The sequence below is a fragment of the Amblyomma americanum genome, chromosome 3 (assembly GCF_052857255.1).
Source record: "Amblyomma americanum isolate KBUSLIRL-KWMA chromosome 3, ASM5285725v1, whole genome shotgun sequence".
NCBI lineage: Eukaryota > Metazoa > Arthropoda > Arachnida > Ixodida > Ixodidae > Amblyomma > Amblyomma americanum.
The window spans coordinates 117,993,442-118,012,934 of NC_135499.1; the positions used below are offsets into that span (position 1 = coordinate 117,993,442).

General features: G+C 44.3%; 1 protein-coding gene across 1 annotated transcript in view; it reads right to left on the bottom strand.

Annotated features, from left to right (window-relative positions):
* Positions 1 to 713: 713 nt before the first annotated feature.
* Positions 714 to 19,493, bottom strand: part of LOC144124834 (rifampicin phosphotransferase-like) — an 83,290-nt gene continuing 64,510 nt past the window's right edge. Inside the window, exons 30-40 of the mRNA XM_077657736.1 lie at positions 19,248 to 19,340; positions 17,022 to 17,081; positions 16,066 to 16,157; positions 15,223 to 15,286; positions 13,904 to 14,067; positions 11,386 to 11,464; positions 10,531 to 10,576; positions 10,053 to 10,129; positions 6,400 to 6,502; positions 4,274 to 4,348; positions 714 to 929 (exon numbers count right to left, since the gene is read on the bottom strand). Coding sequence (XP_077513862.1) covers positions 856 to 929; positions 4,274 to 4,348; positions 6,400 to 6,502; positions 10,053 to 10,129; positions 10,531 to 10,576; positions 11,386 to 11,464; positions 13,904 to 14,067; positions 15,223 to 15,286; positions 16,066 to 16,157; positions 17,022 to 17,081; positions 19,248 to 19,340 — 927 coding nt within the window. The 3' untranslated portion in view covers positions 714 to 855. The remainder of the gene's footprint in view (positions 930 to 4,273; positions 4,349 to 6,399; positions 6,503 to 10,052; positions 10,130 to 10,530; positions 10,577 to 11,385; positions 11,465 to 13,903; positions 14,068 to 15,222; positions 15,287 to 16,065; positions 16,158 to 17,021; positions 17,082 to 19,247; positions 19,341 to 19,493) is intronic.

Consider the following 19,493-nt stretch of genomic DNA (forward strand, 5'->3'; position numbering starts at 1 on the left):
GTGGATGGCATTGAGAAACAGATTACTGATATGTTTGTACAAAGGCACTATTTATGTGGCTTTTTCCCCGTCCTTAAAAGAAAGCCCACGAGTGAAAATACTTCGTGTCCCAGTAGGCGCAAGAACAAAATCCGCTTTTCACCGCGTCGCTCTCCCCTACCGCAATTAAAGCATGCACTGAGTGAGAGATATGCGCCAGCAGTTGTCTCGTGGTACCATTTGGACTGCAGGTGTGGTTTTTTAAGGCCAGTAAATACAGCTGGGCAAATGGCACCTCGGTGCAAAAAAAGTATCCACGTATTTTCGGGAGACGGTCTAAAACTCCTATATTGACGCTCAATTCCTGAAGCAATACTTGAAAAGGAAGGTAATTACTTTACTAATTAACGTTGAAGAGGGAGTTCTTTACTAATTAACGTTGAAAGAGGGGGAGTTCAGACTAGACCCTTCAGCTAACAAGAGGACTCATTTGGGCTCATTCGTTTAGTTTCCTAATTAACTTTGAAGAGGAAGCAAAATGTTCAGCTTAGACCATACAAATCACAAGAGCACTCATTTGGGCTCACTCGTCTGGGGCACTCAGTCTTTATTACTAATTTGATAAATGTTAGCCGCGGCACCCGGTATTCCAAGCGCCTGTATAATACCACAGAACACCAAAATAAGAAGAGCTTTCGAAAATATTTTATAAAAGAACTAATCTGCATTCCTACTTAATAACTTCAAAAATCAATTTATTCTGTCTCTAATATTAATAGACAACTCTTTAGTGATGATGTAAGATGCTTCTCCGCCAGCTTCAGTGGCTAAAATGCTTGGGTGAGGTGGGCACTTCTCCTGAGCACACTGACATCTTCAGTCTTCTTCAGTGACCGGGGCTGCAATCTTTCTAAGCACACCGGTGTTCCCATCCAACTGGATGTAGTCACCTGGGAACAAGAAAGGGGAGAGGAGAGAAAACAGTGTGACAGTGTCGTAAGGGCTCTCAGCAAATAGTTTTTATAGATTTTCAATCAAGTGTTCTGATCCCATCACCCAGAGACTTCCTAGGCAACTTAAGAACGCTGCTGCGTAAAGAACTCAAAAAAGAAGTAAAAGGTACAGGGAACAATTTTCTGAAAAAAAAAAGAAAAGCAGAATGCAAAAGCCGTATTTGCGTTTAAGGTAAGAGGATAGGCGGAAACTAATTAATAAATAAATTGTCACCATCTACCTCCTAAGTAACCAAAATGAGTCAACCCCCAAAGGTCACTTTTTTTCGAAAGTTGTACCAAAACGGTCCTTTAGTACCCCTGCTGCGCCTCCCAGCAAACCAAAGTTGCTTTGGATGAGCTCAACTCGCCTTAGATCCGACACAGACTGCCAGAAAAGACACGACAAGCTAGAGTTGCCATCAGCCATAAATTGCAGTCGACTTATGACGAGCCTTGATCGTACGAGTCTGCTAAGGAATTAATAAACTTCGTACTGACTGCACTTAGCCTCGGCGTTTATGCTAGAAACTACAGAGGAATTCGTCATACCGAGCTGTTTCTTTTGTTATAATTGTCGTAGCAAACCTGTGTTCAGAAGTACTTTTTTTAAAACATCGAAATCAGGCAGCGCAGTTAAGCGTGCAGAGCGATCACTATTGTCGTAAATTTTCTCCATTGTGTAACACAATCATTGTGTGCGGCATTTCTTCGATTTTTGGGAACCCAAAGGGGGAGAGGAGTACCTATAATCTTCAACAGCTGCTCTGTGTATTTGGTTGATGAAACGCTTCACGAAACATTTCCGTCAAGACCTGGGAGAAGTTTTGCGCCGGTATCCTCCGTTTTGCACTCGTAATCCCCCAGACTGAGTTGTAAAATCAGAGGCAGATGTCAAATAAGAAAAGCGTGCCGTGAGATTTCTACGGAACGAATTAGTCTAGGAACACAACCGCCAATAAGTCTTCAATGTAAACTTTGAGCGTTAAAGATGCACCCTAACTGCAGTAACTAAAATGTCTGTTCACTTAATTGGCATAATTAGAAGATTGATCACAAAAATTACCGTCTGACTTTATGCCCACCTGACTGCATAACCTATGTGCATGAAAACCTTTAGGTTACTAATCGTTATTACGTTTTAATAAATTTTCAGTCTAATTTTAAACGCCCTGTATTACAATGCAGGCAAACGTCTTCCTGGCTCCTGAGCACAGGAATTTCACTATAGACGGGCCACGATACGGGGAACATAGCTGAGCCGACCATACATTTAACGAATGCCCAATGAGTAGAAGAGAAAGCATGAGGTATTCGCTTGCGTATGTTGAAGCAGTTTTCCACTGAGGAAGGGTATACTACAGACAGAAGCAACGTGAAAGCTCCACCACAACAGTCAATTCAGTTCTTACTCCAGCAGTGAACTTGAAAATGTCCTGTAGACAGTAATCGCCCAGAAGTTTATCTACTGCTTTCGTTAAAGCTTTTTTCAACAGTGTACAGCTCCTGTACACTTCGACACCAGAAGTCATTGCGGACGTTATATCCGTGTGAGGTTCGAGGGCTCTTCTAACATACTGGCAGAACAGCAACACCCCTGTTGTCAGCGCTTCTTTTTGCGGGCATAGGAAAACTGGAGACAGGATTATCTCCTGAGTAAAAAGCGTCTCTTTCGGAACAACATGTTCCGGTAAAAGCTTCCTCAACTGCCTCATGAACCTTCCCGCCAGTTAAAATATTATTCATGCGGATATGGAGGTAGCGGGTAGAGCACTTTGCTAAGTGTGCGTTCACCGATCTAGTGACTACAGTGGGACTGGTTCATTTCAATTTTTGGAGCTGGAGATCTCGTCCATGGTTAAGGGGTGCAGGGGATACAGCTGTCGCTGCAACTTCGCCCCGAAGAATGACCAAGGCGCTGGTCTAGGATTTCTTTGCGTTCTTTGATTTGTTCAGAGAACGCTCATCCGACCAACACAAATTCCTGTGGAGACGCATGGAACTTTCCAACGAAAACGAAATGCTTTGAAAAATAACGCAGGAAAAGAATGCTGCGTGGGTGCACTGAAATTATTGCTATGAATTATATCTCTACCCTGCGCTACTAGCTCGCCCTTGCAACCTTAATTGCGTCCGCCAAGCTTTATAATACTGGCATATGTTCTTTATAGCCGAGGATTGTATTATGTTTTCACACGCCTGCTTGCCGATCGTTTTTCTCAAAGAAGGCTGCTCCATTGAAACCAGCGGTTGAAATATTAACGCGAAGGGGCCTTTAATGGTTCAACTTTGTCCGTCCGTCCACGAAATCTGCCACACTATAGCTGTCAATCAAATGATGTCAACCCGATAAGAAACAATGTCCTTGTGCACGGCGAGATTCGAGCCACAATCATTCCCTTCTGCAGCCAAGCGTGCTAACGACAACGCTACTTCCTGCCACCGCATATGTAGTCCTCCTATTTATTTTTCTTTCTTTTTCTCTGCCCACACTAATATATGTCTAGCCTGTTATACATCATGTGGCGCAGGCAGAGGCTTACTATTTTTTATTCTTTTTAGTTGCCCCAACTTATGTTTTGTCTAGCGTAACGACACTGGAGAGTGCGGAAGGGCGTCGAATCAGACGGATGCCTCCCAAACGCCCTCCATTGTCTCCAGCATTTAGGATTCACTTACGATTGTGTACTTAATCAATATCCTAACCACCCATCAGTGACACAGCAGCAACACCGCGCTAAAGGCTTTCGCCTCACCACCATTGAGGTCAACAAAGTGGCCCCTTGAATTTTTACACCGGCAAGTGGAGCAGCAGCAGTTTCTCAGTGTGAGTTGGCTCACCTGAACTTCTGCAGGAATAGTGTCGTGAGGGTGTCGTCGCAACTCACGAGTAAGCCACCGAGCGACACTACTCAACGTGCATTCCTATTTTCATTGTGCTACAGACAATTCCTTGTCAATGAATTTAAAGCTTAAATTTAACTTCAAGTTAGCCCTGATTACTTTCGGCAGTATAACCATGGCCAAGGCTTACGCGAGGCTCTGCGTTAGGACTGTAAAATAAGAAGCCATAACATCTAACAACCGTTCTTTGCGAAGAAAGTAAAGGTAGAAAGTTGAAACTACGTTCAGTGAATGAACTCAGTATTTATCTTTATCATACACCCTAAACACGAATATGGCTATATGGGAATGAAAAGAGAGAAAGACGTCCTCTAGCGCACTCCTTTTAATAAAAGAGTGTGCGCTATACGACGTCTTTCTCCCTTTCTGTTTGTTTTGTGTTCAGAGTGTGCACGTACCATTCGCAAGCATAGTTGTGATCCCGTCGATCCCGACGACACATGGAAGGCCGTACTCCCGAGCAACGACGGCACCTGCGAAGAACAACAGAATAGTGGTTGCCGTTTTCCACGCGCACTGAATAATCTCAAATGGCAAAGCCAAAAACGTTCATCAAGCGATAACAAATCAAGGAAGGAGTTTTCAGAGGGGAGTTTTGCAACTATTTACAGTATATGTACTGTCGGGGGCGACAGTCTGCCGGTCACACTGAATGTGACATCGACGCATTAGTACCACGTCCAACAAATATATCCTCACTTGACTACCAAACATTACAACCCGTGAACCCGGCTGTAACTCCCACAGGGCCGGACTCTAGCTACCGTCAAATAACGGAGCTATTGACTTTAGATGCCATTCATGCGTACTGCAAACATTTGCGCTTGATAGCACGTAGAGAATTTTGAAAATATGAGGCGAAGTTCGGATGGTTGTCGATTAACTGTGTAATTTTCTCCGTGGTATAAGTACACGTAACTTAAGATGCTCTCTGCCTAGCAAAAAATCTAGGCAACGTTTCATGCAGTTATACAAGATTAACTTATATTAAACGATTCATAAAATCCTGTCGGTTTGTTTATTTTTCTTCCTGTGTTTTGTTTAAAGCCTGTGAGTCATCGTTGGCTTACTCTGTCAGCTCGTGAGGAATTTTTACGATTTCATCAATACTTTAAGTGCCGAGAATCAGATCTTTCCTGCAGTACCTTCAGGAAATTCTCAGCTTCTTGAGTAGAAAAATTCTCATCGCGCAGCCTTCATGTCAAGGTTCTGTCTGCTCACCCGCATTATTTGTTGCGTATGCGCTGTTTAACGCAAACTTAAGCATCCCTCCTTATTCTGTACTCACCGAGACACAAGTGCTCAAACTGGAAGAGTGATTTAACAATATATTTGCTTTGTATTTCCATTTTCTCAAATACGTCGTCCTGGGAAAACAAGGCTTAGAATCAGGGGGCGTCCGACCTCAAGTTATGGTAGCACCTCAAAAGAGTTTGTCGTTCGGACTTCTTAGTCATGTATTTGCAAAATATATTTCAAGGCATTAGTTTTAAGCCAAACCAAACATCGCACCATCGTTTTGAAAAATTGTGTGCTTAACAAACTTTTTCTTTTGTAGCTTTTAAGCGCTACATTTTCTCTTAGAGTGGTCATTTATAATTATAACGCGATAACCTATCGGTACAAGCCAACTTATAAGAGTCATCACAGTCTCTTTAGCAATACATTCGAAGCATACCTCAAGCAAACATCAATCTCGTTGCTGTCTTTCCTTTTCGAAAGGGAACTGAAGTTTTTGTAACCGAAATCGCAAACAGTTCTTACAAAAAGGATTGTTTCTTGCACCAAATTAAAGCTTCTCATATCTCAGTCGTGCACACAAAAGAATGGCTGGAAGCAGATTACGTAACTTATGTTCCCACGCGTATAATTTGCATCGAGTTTCTGACAAGATACTCTTCAAAGCAAATCGAAGTCTATAATGGCAGACTATTCTTCGCAACTACAATTGCAGAGCGCCTTCACATTACTTTTACAGCATTCACTCTTGGCCCACACAAGAAAACCTATTCCGGATGGTGCATTTACGCTTTTCCAGCCTGCGCAATCCGATGAAAAGGACATTCTTCTGTTATTTCTGAGCCTACTATTGACAGCCGAAAGAAGTTTTGCATTTTTGTTTTTCTGCATTCAATATGGACCATTTATTCAGTATTAGAAATGAATTTCTTGGAAATCATTACGTTGCGTCACATGCAAAGAGCAAGTTAATTAAGGGTGAGGCTAAAATCTTTCGTGTTCTCTAATTGATCGAGAATCGAGGAGTGGGAAATGAACATAAAAACCTGTGTCGGGTATTTCTAATAGAATTTCAGCATAGACCAAGCAAGACTTATTCTTCATTTTAGCTGAACGTGTTCATCTCGTTGCGTACGGGCATGCTGGCTATCATGCTGGCGCTGTCTCTAATGTCAATACAGGCCAACCGTCTCTCTCGTGAGGAGCTCCCGCTTAGTGTGTCTCCCTACTGTTGAGGCTTATGGAACTGCATTTTTTTTTATCGCTCGATGCATAATAAACTCACCGTGAGACAGGGGACCACCGATTTCAGTGACGACTCCAGCCAGCAGAGGAAAGTACGGCGTCCAGCCGGTGTCGGTGGCTGTGGTAATCAGTATCTCGCCCTTCTGCAAACAAATAAATGAAAAAGGCCTTTTTTCTTGTCAGTTGTTTTTTTTTATTTCCGCCGCGGTGGCTCAGTAGTTCGGCCGCTCGGCTACTGATCCGGAGTTCCCGGATTCGAACCCGACCGCGGTGGCCGCGTTTCGATAGAGGCGAAACGCTAAGGTTCCCGTGTGCTGTGCGATGTCAATGCACGTTAAATATCCCCAGGTGGTCGAAATTATTCCGGAACCCTCCACTACGGCACCCCTTTCTTCCTTTCTTCTTTCTCTCCCTGCTTTACCATTTTCCTTACGGCGCGGTTCAGGTGTCCGCCGTTATGTGAGACAGATACTGTGCCATTTCCTTCCCCAAAAACCCCCTAAAAACAAAAATGTTATCGAGCCTTTCACCTCCGTTCTTATCTCTCGCCCAAAAGCTTGCAATTATTTGACCTCCCTAGCACTGATATTCCGAGCCAGTTCGAGGAAACGAAAAAACATTTGTGAACAACGTCCTTCCTCCCGATTCCTGCTTTGAGCATGAAGTTCCTGGCTGCTGTTGTTCAAATGAGTAAAAATTGTCACTTGTAAATTGTGGGGTTTAACGTCTCGAAGCAACACATGGTCTATGAGGGACGCCGCAGCGGTAAGCTCTGGATTAATCTAGATCACCTGGTGTTCTTTAATGTGCACAGACACCGCATAGTACACTGGTCTCTAGTATTTCGCATCCATCGAAACGCGAACGCCACGGCTGGAATCGAACCCGCGTTTTTCGGGTCAGCCACCTTGGCAGCTCACCACTACGTGGTTCGCAGTAGAAGCCGCGCGAACTAAAACCACTTCTTCAGATTTCCTGGGGATGTAGGTTTGCGATTGGTAGCTTATCCAAAATTTTGTTGTTTCTCATCTACGGACGTATTGTAGCGAAAGCTAACACTATGAACATTTTCTTTTCAGCCAACTGTAAGCAATCTATTACATTTCGGGTGATGACGTCGGAAAGAGTAACAAACAAAGCAGCATCAGGGCAAGAAAAGCCTTGATGACCAAGCCCCGGACCAATCGCTGCGTCCATCCGGCAAAGCATTACATTGGCATGCACTGGCGCTGCTCTAGGCATGTCCAATACACCCTTATTCTACATAGACTAATTTTCTTCTCATTCATTCGCCATTCCAGAAATCTAAAATTTCTAAAAACGCCTCTACAGACGCACCGCCAATAGTACCCATTTTTTCCTACGAAACTGTGCTCTCAACCAGAGGTGGGCAAATGCCCTCACTTCTATTTTTCCTCCCTCACCATCAGTTTCGAATCCATAGCGTTCCTTCTGCCTCACCCTCATTTTGAAAAGTTATCCAGCCCTTCTTCACCCTCATCCTTACTTCCAAAAATTTGCTAGCCATCCCTCGCCCTCGCCATCACATCATCGGCCCTCCCTCACCCTCACTAACATTCGCTTTGAAGCTCGAGTTATTTTTGGTAGTTATTTATTTTTGGTAGTTATTTTGGAGTTATTTATTGGATATTGGAGACCCTGTAGAATATCTGTTGCGGGTCCAAGTTGGACTTATTTTCGGAAATGCGGCGGAGAGTTTGAAGGATGCTTCACTCCCGCCACCGGTTGGCCCGGTATTGCACTACCTCCGGGATCGGCCTGGGTCTTTAGAGCGTATTTACTATCCTGTCTCTCTATCCCTTCTTTCAACTCTCCTGCTATCTGCACGTGGCAGAGCAAGGCAGAGCGAGCGATGATTCAGATCGAGGTGGTTAAGCTGCTGCTTTATTTCCGTCGTAAGGCTACAGTGGTTGGCTTTGCCCACCACATTGCGACGCCACTTTCCTATACTGCAGTTCCAGCGAAAATAGAAGGAATATACGACTACAAAACTACTCAGTGTGAATGAAAAAATTCCCAACCAACGCCCCCAGCAGGCTTTGATTTGACAGCGATATTTCGTAGAAGCATTTTTTGTGCCGCAGCCAGTTCTTTGAAATCTCAATCAGCAGAAATCGGACTTCGTTCCGGGAAACAATGCCTAGAACATGGGAAATCACCATCCTTCGTAGGTATGATTTCTACATGTTTTACTCTACACTCTGATCATCTGGCAGACTCGGGGCTCATAACGGAAATGTTGCCTGCGGTGCCGTTGGACCGGCGGCCACCCGCATGGCCCGCCCAGCGCCCCCTCGTTAGCGCGCTATACAGGGTGTTTCACCTATGAGTTTGCACAATTTTTAAAACTAGGCTTTTTGAGTTAGAAGAGCGCATTTTTTGGCATAGCATTGTCAGCGGTGCAGTACATCGCGGCGACGGGGGAGGTGTGCAGCTTCCCGCCTTTCGTGTTCTCCTCGTGTACCTCCAGACTGCAGAAACAAAGTCTTCCCCGGGAACCTTCACCCTAAGAACTGGCGCTTTATAACGGGAACTCATAACAGGCTGCACAGACAAAAAACGCCAGGAGTACGGTTCGGGCCACCACCCTCGCCCTCAGACAGTGCATCTTGCCCTCCCTCACCCTAACCTCATCATGCCTCCCCTCCCTCACCCTCACCTCACCATGTCTTTCCTCCCCCACCCTCACCTCACCGAGTGAAATCATCATTAGGTTAGGGTGAGGACGCCCTCATGAAGGCTCGCCCTCGTGAGGACGCCCATCTCTGCTTTCAACCCGCTATGCATCTCATGGAAGTCTGCGGCCCAAAAAAAACATGGGCCTTCAGATTTCAACTACTCCTCAAGTCACCGCTAAAACTTACATCTGCATTTTCATCTCCAGCACTCAGTAACGATACCTCCTGCCGGACTACAATGGTCGGTCTGATCGACCTGCTTTTAGCTCTAACCGGAGCCAGGCGCGGCTGGATCACACCAACAAATTGATCTCATCACCGACCCTTCTTCTTCGGTACCACTAGATTCGTTCGTATGCGCTTGGAATACACTCCTTTTTACGCATATATACCATCGGTTACTAACTCATCCGATTACATGTCCTGTTCAACCATCTCCGCCTCAGAATTTTCGTCACGATATCATTATCTCCTGTTCTTTAATACATGCTCTTATCCTCTCTCTTACCGGCCTCATGCTTTCCCTTTCCAATACAATGCAATGAAAGCACTGATTACAAGCGGGCTACTACTACTTTCAGTACGTTTTCATTTGCTTGCTGCTCAGGGCCAGAGTTGAGTGGACGCGAAAACATCGTAACCTAACTAAATCTCGCAACTGTACAAGTGAAAATGCGTGCCACAGATGGCCCTGAAACAAACACGGAGTGAGGCAGGAGTCAGAAAACAATGCTTTCACAGGCGCTCGTAATACAAGTTCCCGTAATGAAAGAATCCACAAGTTCTTGCTTTTACAAACTTCAGTTAAGCGCACAAATTACTGGTGGTTTGTGCAGTTGAACCAAGAAATTGAAAACGAAACCTTGCATTTATAATTCTACTTCGTTTCTCTCGTTATGATAGGCTTAGCAACCAGAACAGATTAAGAAGTGTAATGCAGGCGCACTGTCGCCACTTTTTTTTTAAGTAAGCACAGTGATTCCCTCTACGTTACCTGTATGAGGTGTGCTTCCTCGAATGTAGGCACCACACGTGCCAGCCCCTCCGCTACGCCCTGAGACATCGGGTTGCCTGCAAAGGAACACATGTAAAGCAATGACAACATGAAAAGAAAATGTGAGCCGTATTAGTAGTTTTGCTAGTGACATGTCAGCGCTCAAAGCATGGCTTAAGAAGCCTCGCGCTTCATGTATGCCAGTATTTATGTGTGACAGTATTTCTTCACGACTATAAAAAGCCAGCCTCAAAATTTAAATAGAAGCAGCGAGAACTCCTCAAGAGTAAGCATTCTGGCTGAATGATTTCTTTTTTTATCTTTAGAACAGTTTACTGCTTTTTATTTGGTGCTAAATAATCTTAAATATGCGGATAGCATTGGGTAACAGACATGAATTTCTAAGTGGCGCATATCCGTGCGGCTCGGGGGAAAAAACTGAATTAGCGTCTCTGCAAGGAGAATAAACGGAACTTACCTTTGATTTCAAAATCTCCTTCAATGTATTTTTTAAACCTTTCAACCTGAAATACATTGAAAAGGTTAAAAGTTAAAAACTAAAACTTGAAAAGAGAGTGGCGTGTAGCTGTGCAGTTGAATGCAACTCTGAATATCGCTTTGCCCGCGTGTGAATAACTAATCGGCAGTGCGCCACAACTCGGTCGGGCGAAACATTTAAAGTTTTAATTGCAGTTTAAATATTCCAGTTTGAGACGGCGGCACATCCTTCGCGGATTTTTTGCTACTGCAAACAAGCTTGCATCGCTGCAAGCGTCGGCGCTTGCCTCCCCCTCCCCCCCCCCCCTCTCTTCTCTTTTACGAAAAGCACTGAAGAACTCCGGCTTCAGGTGAACGTACCTCAATGAACAAGTAGAGATCGCCTTGCCTGTGACCGGACGCTGGTGGGCATCGCGATCAAAAACTTTAATGAACGTGCACTTGTACTGCTTACTTTTAGTTCAAAACATATGTACGCGTTCCTCTGGAGCCACTAGAATTTCCCAGAATTCTAGATCAAGCACTGACCCGTAGATGTTCTTTTAGTTATACACGAATTAAAACTTATTCATGTGAGCTGAATTAAATTTCCCAGTCAGTCTCTCCCACCGCAAACCTATGTGAAGATAGCGTGATCTGACGACTGTCTCCTTCCGAGAAGGTTCATATAAGAAGTGAATGCTCCGGCAAGCAGTAAAACGCAGCATTAACACTGAATTTCAAAATACCGCCGCGCTTTGGCTAAATTCAAGCTGTTTTTTGACTGGGATAATATTTAGGGCAATAAAATTTATCAGCGGTTTACCATATTCCCGTTACAGAAGTAAAATCTTACCGGCTTAGGAACTCCGATGAAAAGCGCTGGGTATTTGTCCTTGTCCACTACGGCATGAATTTTTTGCCGTCGTTGAGCCCTGGAAAATGTGCGATAGATGTTCAGGTCTGCTTATGGTGACTTACAGCGCATCTTGAAACACAAAACAGAATTTAAAAGGTCGCTATCATGCAAAGCAAGCTAAACAAGAAAGACTAAGTGGGTACGTCAAGCTCGCCACGCCGGCTGCCACCTGAGCTATTTCAGGATTGAATTTCGCAGTACCCAGTCTCTAACACAAAAAAAAATACTATGGATGCACGTTCTGTCTATAATACAGGACTGTAGTAGTGAATATGTGTTCGCCTAAAGATAAACGCAATGTACCACATAAAAAAATATCCTTGTAACTCGTCACGCAACTTCGAAGGAACGTTCTATTTCCTTTGTTCCAAAGTACCCTTTCCCCTAATGCAGGTCTGTGCCGCCATAAGGCATTGCAAGCTTAAGTTTTGCTCTTTCTTGGTTTCTTGTTTTTGTTAACTGACTGCTGCATGGGAATTGAAGTTTATGAAATAGTGAAGCGCATATATCAGGTGAACAGCTCTTAAGGCTAAACAGGGCGAAAGAAGTAGATAGAACGCAGAGGAAACTAGGGAGAAACGCTTTCCTGTGTATGTTCAGATATGTGCAGGTTATTCTAGGAGCGGTCTCAAGGCAGACAGGTTTAACTATAGGTTAGGTGTGAACATCCTGCTATGTAAGGGTTTGAGCAGTACCAAAAAGACGATGTATTTTAGGTCTACCAATTCCCATACGTAAAATGCGTTGTCTTTTTTGCTTATTGTAGTCATCAAATACTTTCCAGGTGCAAACAATAAAAAAGCTTTCCGGCCTCGAACCTGATTGCACTGCCATCGCAATTAAATGCCAGAAGGCTTGAATACTAACTGAAAATAACGGTGCGTGAAAAGGTGAACATTACTTATCGCATGATCTTAGCTCACCAATATTGCAGTGGTTACTAACCAAGCCAGGCGTGCTCTGTCCTACTTTTGAAGCAATTTACACTATTAGATTCTTCTGTTGTTCAGTCTCCCGCCTACATAGTTTTAGTCCGTCCAAAGCTGGAACATGTATGCGACCTATGGGACCCTCACATTGATTACTTGAAGAAAACACTTGAGTCAGCACAAAATCGCGCGGTTAGATTCACCCACTGAGTGTACTTGTATAATTCTAGTGTCTCTGCCATGAAATCTAAGGCTAACATACCTACCCTTCAGATAGGGCACAAAATCTAAACTGAGCCTCTTTCACAAATTTTATCGCGTTCCTTACAGATTTGAAACCATCTTATCTCGTCTCCTTCGTACTAGGCACGTTAAAGCCGTTTATCCTCGTCGCGCAACTACTCCTGTGCACTTGCATTCTTTGTCCAGACAGCAATCGACTGGAATGCCCTGCCTGCCGATGCAGCACTCCACACCGGCGGTTTTGCCCCGCCGCGCCTCTCCTTCTCTCATTTTTCTTAACTTCACGAATAAACTCATTTTTTCTTTCAGGAAAGGAAACGTTTTTGACGAAAAGAAAGGGCGCAGCACGTTAAAACCACATAAACCATAAATTATAAAACTCGCATATAAAATTGAGTGTGCTCGATTCCTGCCGCTCATATAAGAAGAAAAAAAGAACACTCGTCTCGAGCTCTGCTGACTCTTTAAGCTTTGCCAAATTTCAAAGAAATACCGAGGATATCACCATCCAATTTTTGCTTGCTTCAGGTGTTCAATTATGCGCTTTTATCTGGCTCTGCAGACGTTCACTCCCCAGAAAAAGACGTATTGTTTGCTGCGAATGTTTAAAGTCTAATATTTTCCCCGTACCTCGATTCAACCTTGTGACGGTGGCGCTAACGTCGAGTCTTCTTGATTTCGTGATGGCTGGCTGGAAGTGGATGACAGTGTGATCTAGCCTCATTTGTCCGCAAACAAAAAGTACCGAACGTCATCACCGTTTCCTAGTGATATGTGTATTTCATTTCATGCGAACGTAGTTTTTTAAGGCGAATACTTTACATGGCCCATTAGGAACTAAACCCGGTATCGTTGTCTACCTTCAGTATAGGTCACCCACAAAAACTCCAATAACGCCATCAGCAAAGACAAAATACCGCTCCCGGTGGTGCAGGGAGTTAAACAAAGGCCATTCCTAACGCGAGGCGAGCACGCGACCCACGGGCCACAAAACCGCATTGCTTCTTCGCGAATAAAGGTGAGCATAGTGTATGCTTTGCCTTAAGACTGTAGCTAATGAGTAGGCGTGTCATTAGAAAGGAACGTAAAAATAAAATTTAAAAATTAATGTTTTCGCCTTCACAGTATGTAATTAGTGTTAAGCGTCCTCTGTAATTTTCATTTTTTGAAGGTTGCAATAAACTGATATGAAGGCAAACTTCAATTATTATTTGGGGTGTCTATCAATTTCTGTCAATGCTTGTCTGACTTCGGTTATCAGAAGGCGCAAGAGGCTTGCCCACTTGAGAACCAGCTCGGGGGCCCTGGTGCGCAGGAGCAGGCCAATCTCCTCGTAGGTCAGGAAGAAGATCAGATCGGGCGAAGGCAGCCTTCCCTCGCAGACCATGCGCCGCGCCAGCTCGCGACTCACCAGCCGCAGCTGGTGGAGGACGCGCACCATGGCAGACTGCGGAGTGGGTGCACGCAGAAGCGAGTGACCAAAGCGAAGAGAGTACGCAGCCTTTTTCAAGCTGCGCTAATTTCTAGCCTGCAAAAGATCGTGCGTCACGTATGGCCTTTTAAAAAAGTCTTCAGGCCACAGGGTCTCCTTTCAGCCATGTAGTGGGGCTCTTGTGGTGCCCAAGAAGGTACCAAACTGACTGGTCTTGAGAACCGGTCCTTCCCACCCTCCAGGAATTTTGAGCTTCACGGGTGCCGTAAATACCACGCCACGAGCATCAAAAGCAAACCCTCGGCCGGAACACTTTTCAACAAGGCTGTACACACCGGCCCGATTCTACAGGACGGCTTCTAGAGCTACATGCAATATATTTGATCCAGTGATCAGCGTACATAATTACCGCGAGACATATACTTCTTACTTTCCCTACGTCGCCTTTTATTGAACTACTAATCACTACGACAAATACCGTCCTGTTTTACGTAGAAGCGAACATAGGTCTCTTTTATTAATACAACGAAACCTTTTGTAGCTTTGGTTTAGCCATATAGCTTTGCATTCTACCATGAAATCTGCAGCGTCGGCCGTAAGGCCTTAGTGAAATTATTTATTTTTAAATTTAATTTGCATAAATTGAAACTAAATTATCTTAATTCAATGGGCGGCCACCTCGCTGCTACAGCGGAGAGGACAAGTGCGAGAGGGATGAGAGAGAGAGTGGGGAGGTGTGGTGGCAAAACCTAAGCTTTAACAGTTTTCGCTGATTAATTCACTGAGGCGGTCAACTTAGATTTAGAAATTTTTTGGTGCGAATGAAGCGCAATGCCAATACCTGACTCTGCTCCGTAGCTTTAAATTGACTCTTCTAATGCAGCTGTTGATGTTCCGCCCTTTCCAGCGGTCTATGTCGATGGTAGACAGGGGAAGGCGCTTGAGGGAGGGCGGTGCATTGGCGCAGTTTAGTAACTTGTTAGGGCTTAAATATAAGGAGCGTGCTCGTTCAAAACAGCAAACACCAAAAGCGAAACCAAAGCAAGCGAGGCTTTTGCGCAATTGCGAAAGGCAAAAAGGCCCCATACTCATTACTTCTTTTCGGCAATCACGCTTTTCGATTTATACAAACGCTTCGTTTGTTTCAAGTAATAATAGCAAATATCTCACCTTAGAAGTCTCACGTGCTGCCACGGATATCCGTGCCCTTGGTATCACGAACTTCAAGATGAGCCTGCGTGACAAGTGCCTTGTTCAGTTGTTTCACTAAACTCCGTTGTAACCGTGCGGCCACTAATCGAACATTTTTCTCAATATTTTTCCCAATGAACTTAATAGTTAACTGAAGAAACGTGGCTTGTCCTCCCTCTAATAGCCCTTACTGGCTGCGATTGACGTGTAGTTCGAGGAGCCCGGTACTCCGCCTGTCGTAGTATTTAAGTATTCAAGGATTCCTGCAACAGAACAGAAAGCATGCGATCCACTGCGCTCCAGTGGCAATTCGCGCCAGCTGGTTGGTGAGCGCATGCGTTGTCCTTCCTTCTGTCGGCCCTGTTCATTGCGCTGTTTTGCCTCTAGTTAATCGAACTCTGCACGTATGAAGGAAGCCAACAGCCATCGAAACCAAAGGAAAGCACAGGAAAATGTTCTTTTTTGCGCGTGTGTGCGGTGTTGATCAATAGGACTTAATAGGGTAAGCATTTTATCGTTGAAAGATACCGTTGACTGCGTGGCAGGACACTCTTCATAGCTCCTGCAGATTCAGCCTGCTAAGTTATTGTATGCTATCAGCCACCAGCGAATAGAGATAATGCGTATGATGTTATATCGACAACCCTAAAACTAAAATATTACGCTCCGCAATACAACTTTCTCTGATGTGTTACAGCGACGAGTTCCTTTGTGGTATTTCCTAAATTGATGCCTAATGATGCCCTCCTTTTTAGCGATGAGGTTACGAGGCCTCTATCTTTTCGCATTGTTTCTTCAAAACGGTAAGTTAAAAGAACCCACCTTTGAAGTAATGACAGCTTGTATGGAAGTTTAGAAAGATCCCAGGCAGCATATGTCGATTTCTTCTCAACTTGGGGTGCTCTTGCAGCTGCCTGCAGAAAAGGACAAATTACGTGTCATCTGCGCATTTCGCTCAAGAGCCATTCTTAGAACATGTGGTGAGATGAACCCAAATTACGTTACATGGGCGCCCGATGTCTCATGTTTCTTACATTGTAAGCTGTTCTGGGTCACCGAGAACCGACCCCTATAAAGCAGTACGCACTTGAAAGAAAACAGTGCAGGAAAAGGGACAAGAAAGAAAAAGACGGGACAAGTCTTCTTTCTTGTCCCTGTTCCTGCGCTGTTTTTGTTCAAGCATGTATAAACTCGCTCAACTAGCTGGCTGTTAGTAACTCGCTGGCTGTTAGTGCGAAAGCTCCCAGGCAAAACATCTTTCTCGTCGTAGGAGTAGCAGCGAGGGCAGGAGTAATGACAGCCAAAAAACGCGACTGGAACTAAGAGGGCACAGGCGAGCAGGAACCTCAGACAGGTTGGATCTTTTGTGTCCAATCATTACCGTATACAAGCTAGCGCTGATTTTTCGCATTTTCTGTTGTGCAATAGCCATTCAATTTTTTTTATTTAGCCTCAATGTTTTATAGATATTTGCGGTCTGTCTCCTTTCTGAGCCAACGCAATGCGAAAGCGAAAAGATAATGATCGCCCATGAGCTATATTTATGCCTTTAAATCAGATACTAAGCGAAAAAAACAAAGTTTGCTTAACTCTGTTATCTTATATGCTTTATTTTATACTTTTGCATGAGACACAAACTAATGAGCCTATCGTAGTACTCTACATCGGTTAAATTCTGGTGCACAAGTGCTTGGGCTATTTTCTTTTGCCCATAAATCGCGAGTCAGTGTTTTTTTTTCAATGTTCTTCAATTCTAAGAAGACAATCGGACCTATTACCTTTAATGACTTCACCAGGGACGATGGATCCAAGCACCATGGTTTGGTATACACATCGAACTGGAGAAAAAAAAGTGAAATAATAGCTGTTTGGAGACAGGTTCAAGATTGACCACTATATGAAGCATACAAAACAACATGCAATAGCACCCCAATCCAAGCCAAGGATTTTCAAATACAATAGATGATTGTAAATTTCACCACGTATACAGTGGTGCTACTGTCGGGAGCTTTGCGTCCAACAGCTTGGCTTCACTCTACTTTCAACCTTATCAATGAGCCCGAATCAGTTCGATGTCGCGCGCTCGTTTCATTCATTCCTTGTATTTTTAGGACATAGATGCTTCCTCCTTAAAAAAAAGCATCCGGATTATTATCTTTATCGTCCCGTTGTCGCATTGACAGCCTATCTTTATTTCGCTTTTTTTTTTCACAGCCCCACTCCCACCCCACCTTATATTCGTCCACCCGCACGCATATCACACCGTGCCAGTGATTAGCTACAAGTTGCTCGTCAGATTTCACGCACTGTCACGTTTTCAAATTTCTTTTTCCCTCACACAGCTGCAGACAGGAACGGCTATCCAAACAACATTCTCATCTCCTGCTGCTCAGAGTTCATTGAAAATGTAAAAAAAAAGATCGAGTTACTGCGACAACGTTTTCTAAACCTTGTCTCTCTTTACGTTACGCCCCTTATTGGAACCTTTTAAGGTAATAGAGGGAAAATTCAATATTTCTGCTGCTTTTAAAGCCTCGTGGTACCGTAAGTAGCAGTGCCATTACATTTCGTCTCTCTAATGCTACCTTAGCTTCGTGCCTAAAGTTCTGGCTCATGGGCCACTTTGTTCGACGAAAATTCTGCACATGCTATCCTGGAGATTGTGCATTTTGTGCTTGCATAACTATTGCAGTGAGTAGTTTTCTCCAAGTCCCTGAGATTCTTGAGCTCAACATCTGAAAGTCCGCGATATCGAGAGAACGGGGTGTCCCGGGACATTGAGCCTTGGACGGCTATAGAGCAAAATTTTGCGGTAATATGGGGGATGAATTCATTGAAGATCACGCTCACTAACCAGGATGTAAAAAAGGCTCACCGGCCTTGTTATTGAAAAAAATAGAAATCATCTCATGTTCTAGCTATTTATCAGTATTTACTCGCCAAAGCAACGCTGCGAGGCTTGCCGTAATGAAATGCTTGCTTCTGAGCTAGTTGGCGCTAGCGTTCCTGTGAGGAACATGCAGCTCAACAGATACAACGAAGACTGTAAACAGGCGACGTAGTAAGGCTGGCTTATAACCACCTGTGTTCGACTCGATTCTCAACACAAGGGCGTTTAAAGCACTAAGCATTAACTTACAGCTACTTTGAAATTTCTCAACGGCCACTTATTTCTCAGCACAGAACTGTTCTTTATTTTTGAAGATTTTTAACAAAGATGTCGCGGCCGAAAATCTACCCACCAGCAATGTATTCAACAGCGGAGTAAGACACTGCGGCACTGCAACGGCTGTTCTGCCTTATAAACAATCGTTCCTGCTGCGGTACAGCTGTTGCTCGAAATCGTTTCAGATCTTTAATAGCTGAATAAGAGGTGCTCTTGTGACAGACCGACGGGAGGCACCCAGTAAAACAGAAAAGAAACATTCATGTGCCCTTTCCAGAGATTTAGAAGTGATGCTGATACGTGCACCATCCCGTTGTCCGAGAAGGCCAATTGGTTGGTTCGCGGAGCAGCCACTTGAATCACGTGACACATTTCGGTACGCTCGTATCAACGAATAGAGGTACGCTGCATTACTTCAGTTTCACTGGCCATTAATATAAAACGCAAAGTTCGGGTGGCAATATCACTCACTTCTTTTCTGAACGTGCCACTGCTACGCTACCGACACCGCAGTAATCCCGGTGAAATGCTCCTGATGCATGCCATCTTTTCATAAATTTTCACTAGAACAATAACACTGCTGTTGTTCATAAGTGCCGTATTCAAAAGTGGCAGGACTCAAAGACTAGAGATGAGGTTTCAATGTGGGCTGTAGATGTCGAATAAAAGTCACTACGGGAGCATATGATGCCGGAAAGCGAAAGGCTCTCCTAATGCTGAGACACAACGAATGGAGAGAGAATGCAGTGACTGTGAAATGAACTTGTCGGCCGCAGGCAGAGCCTGTCCGCAGACAACAATGGCTTCTTCCGTCGCAACCAAGCACCAGAGGTAGTACCTCCTTTACTGCCCGATGACCGTGCTTCTTGATGAACTCCCGGAACTTGACGCCACACTCGTTTTCTGTCTTTGACAGCCACTCAGAAGCCTCCTGCGCAAATAAATGCAAATAAAACGAGCAAGTCATGTCCTAGTATCTCATTGAATCTCCTAGTCATGCCCAAAACGTATAATCACAGCAATACGCCGGTTTAAATATACCCAAGCTGTAACTCGCGTGGAACGTAATTAATGCAAGTACGTG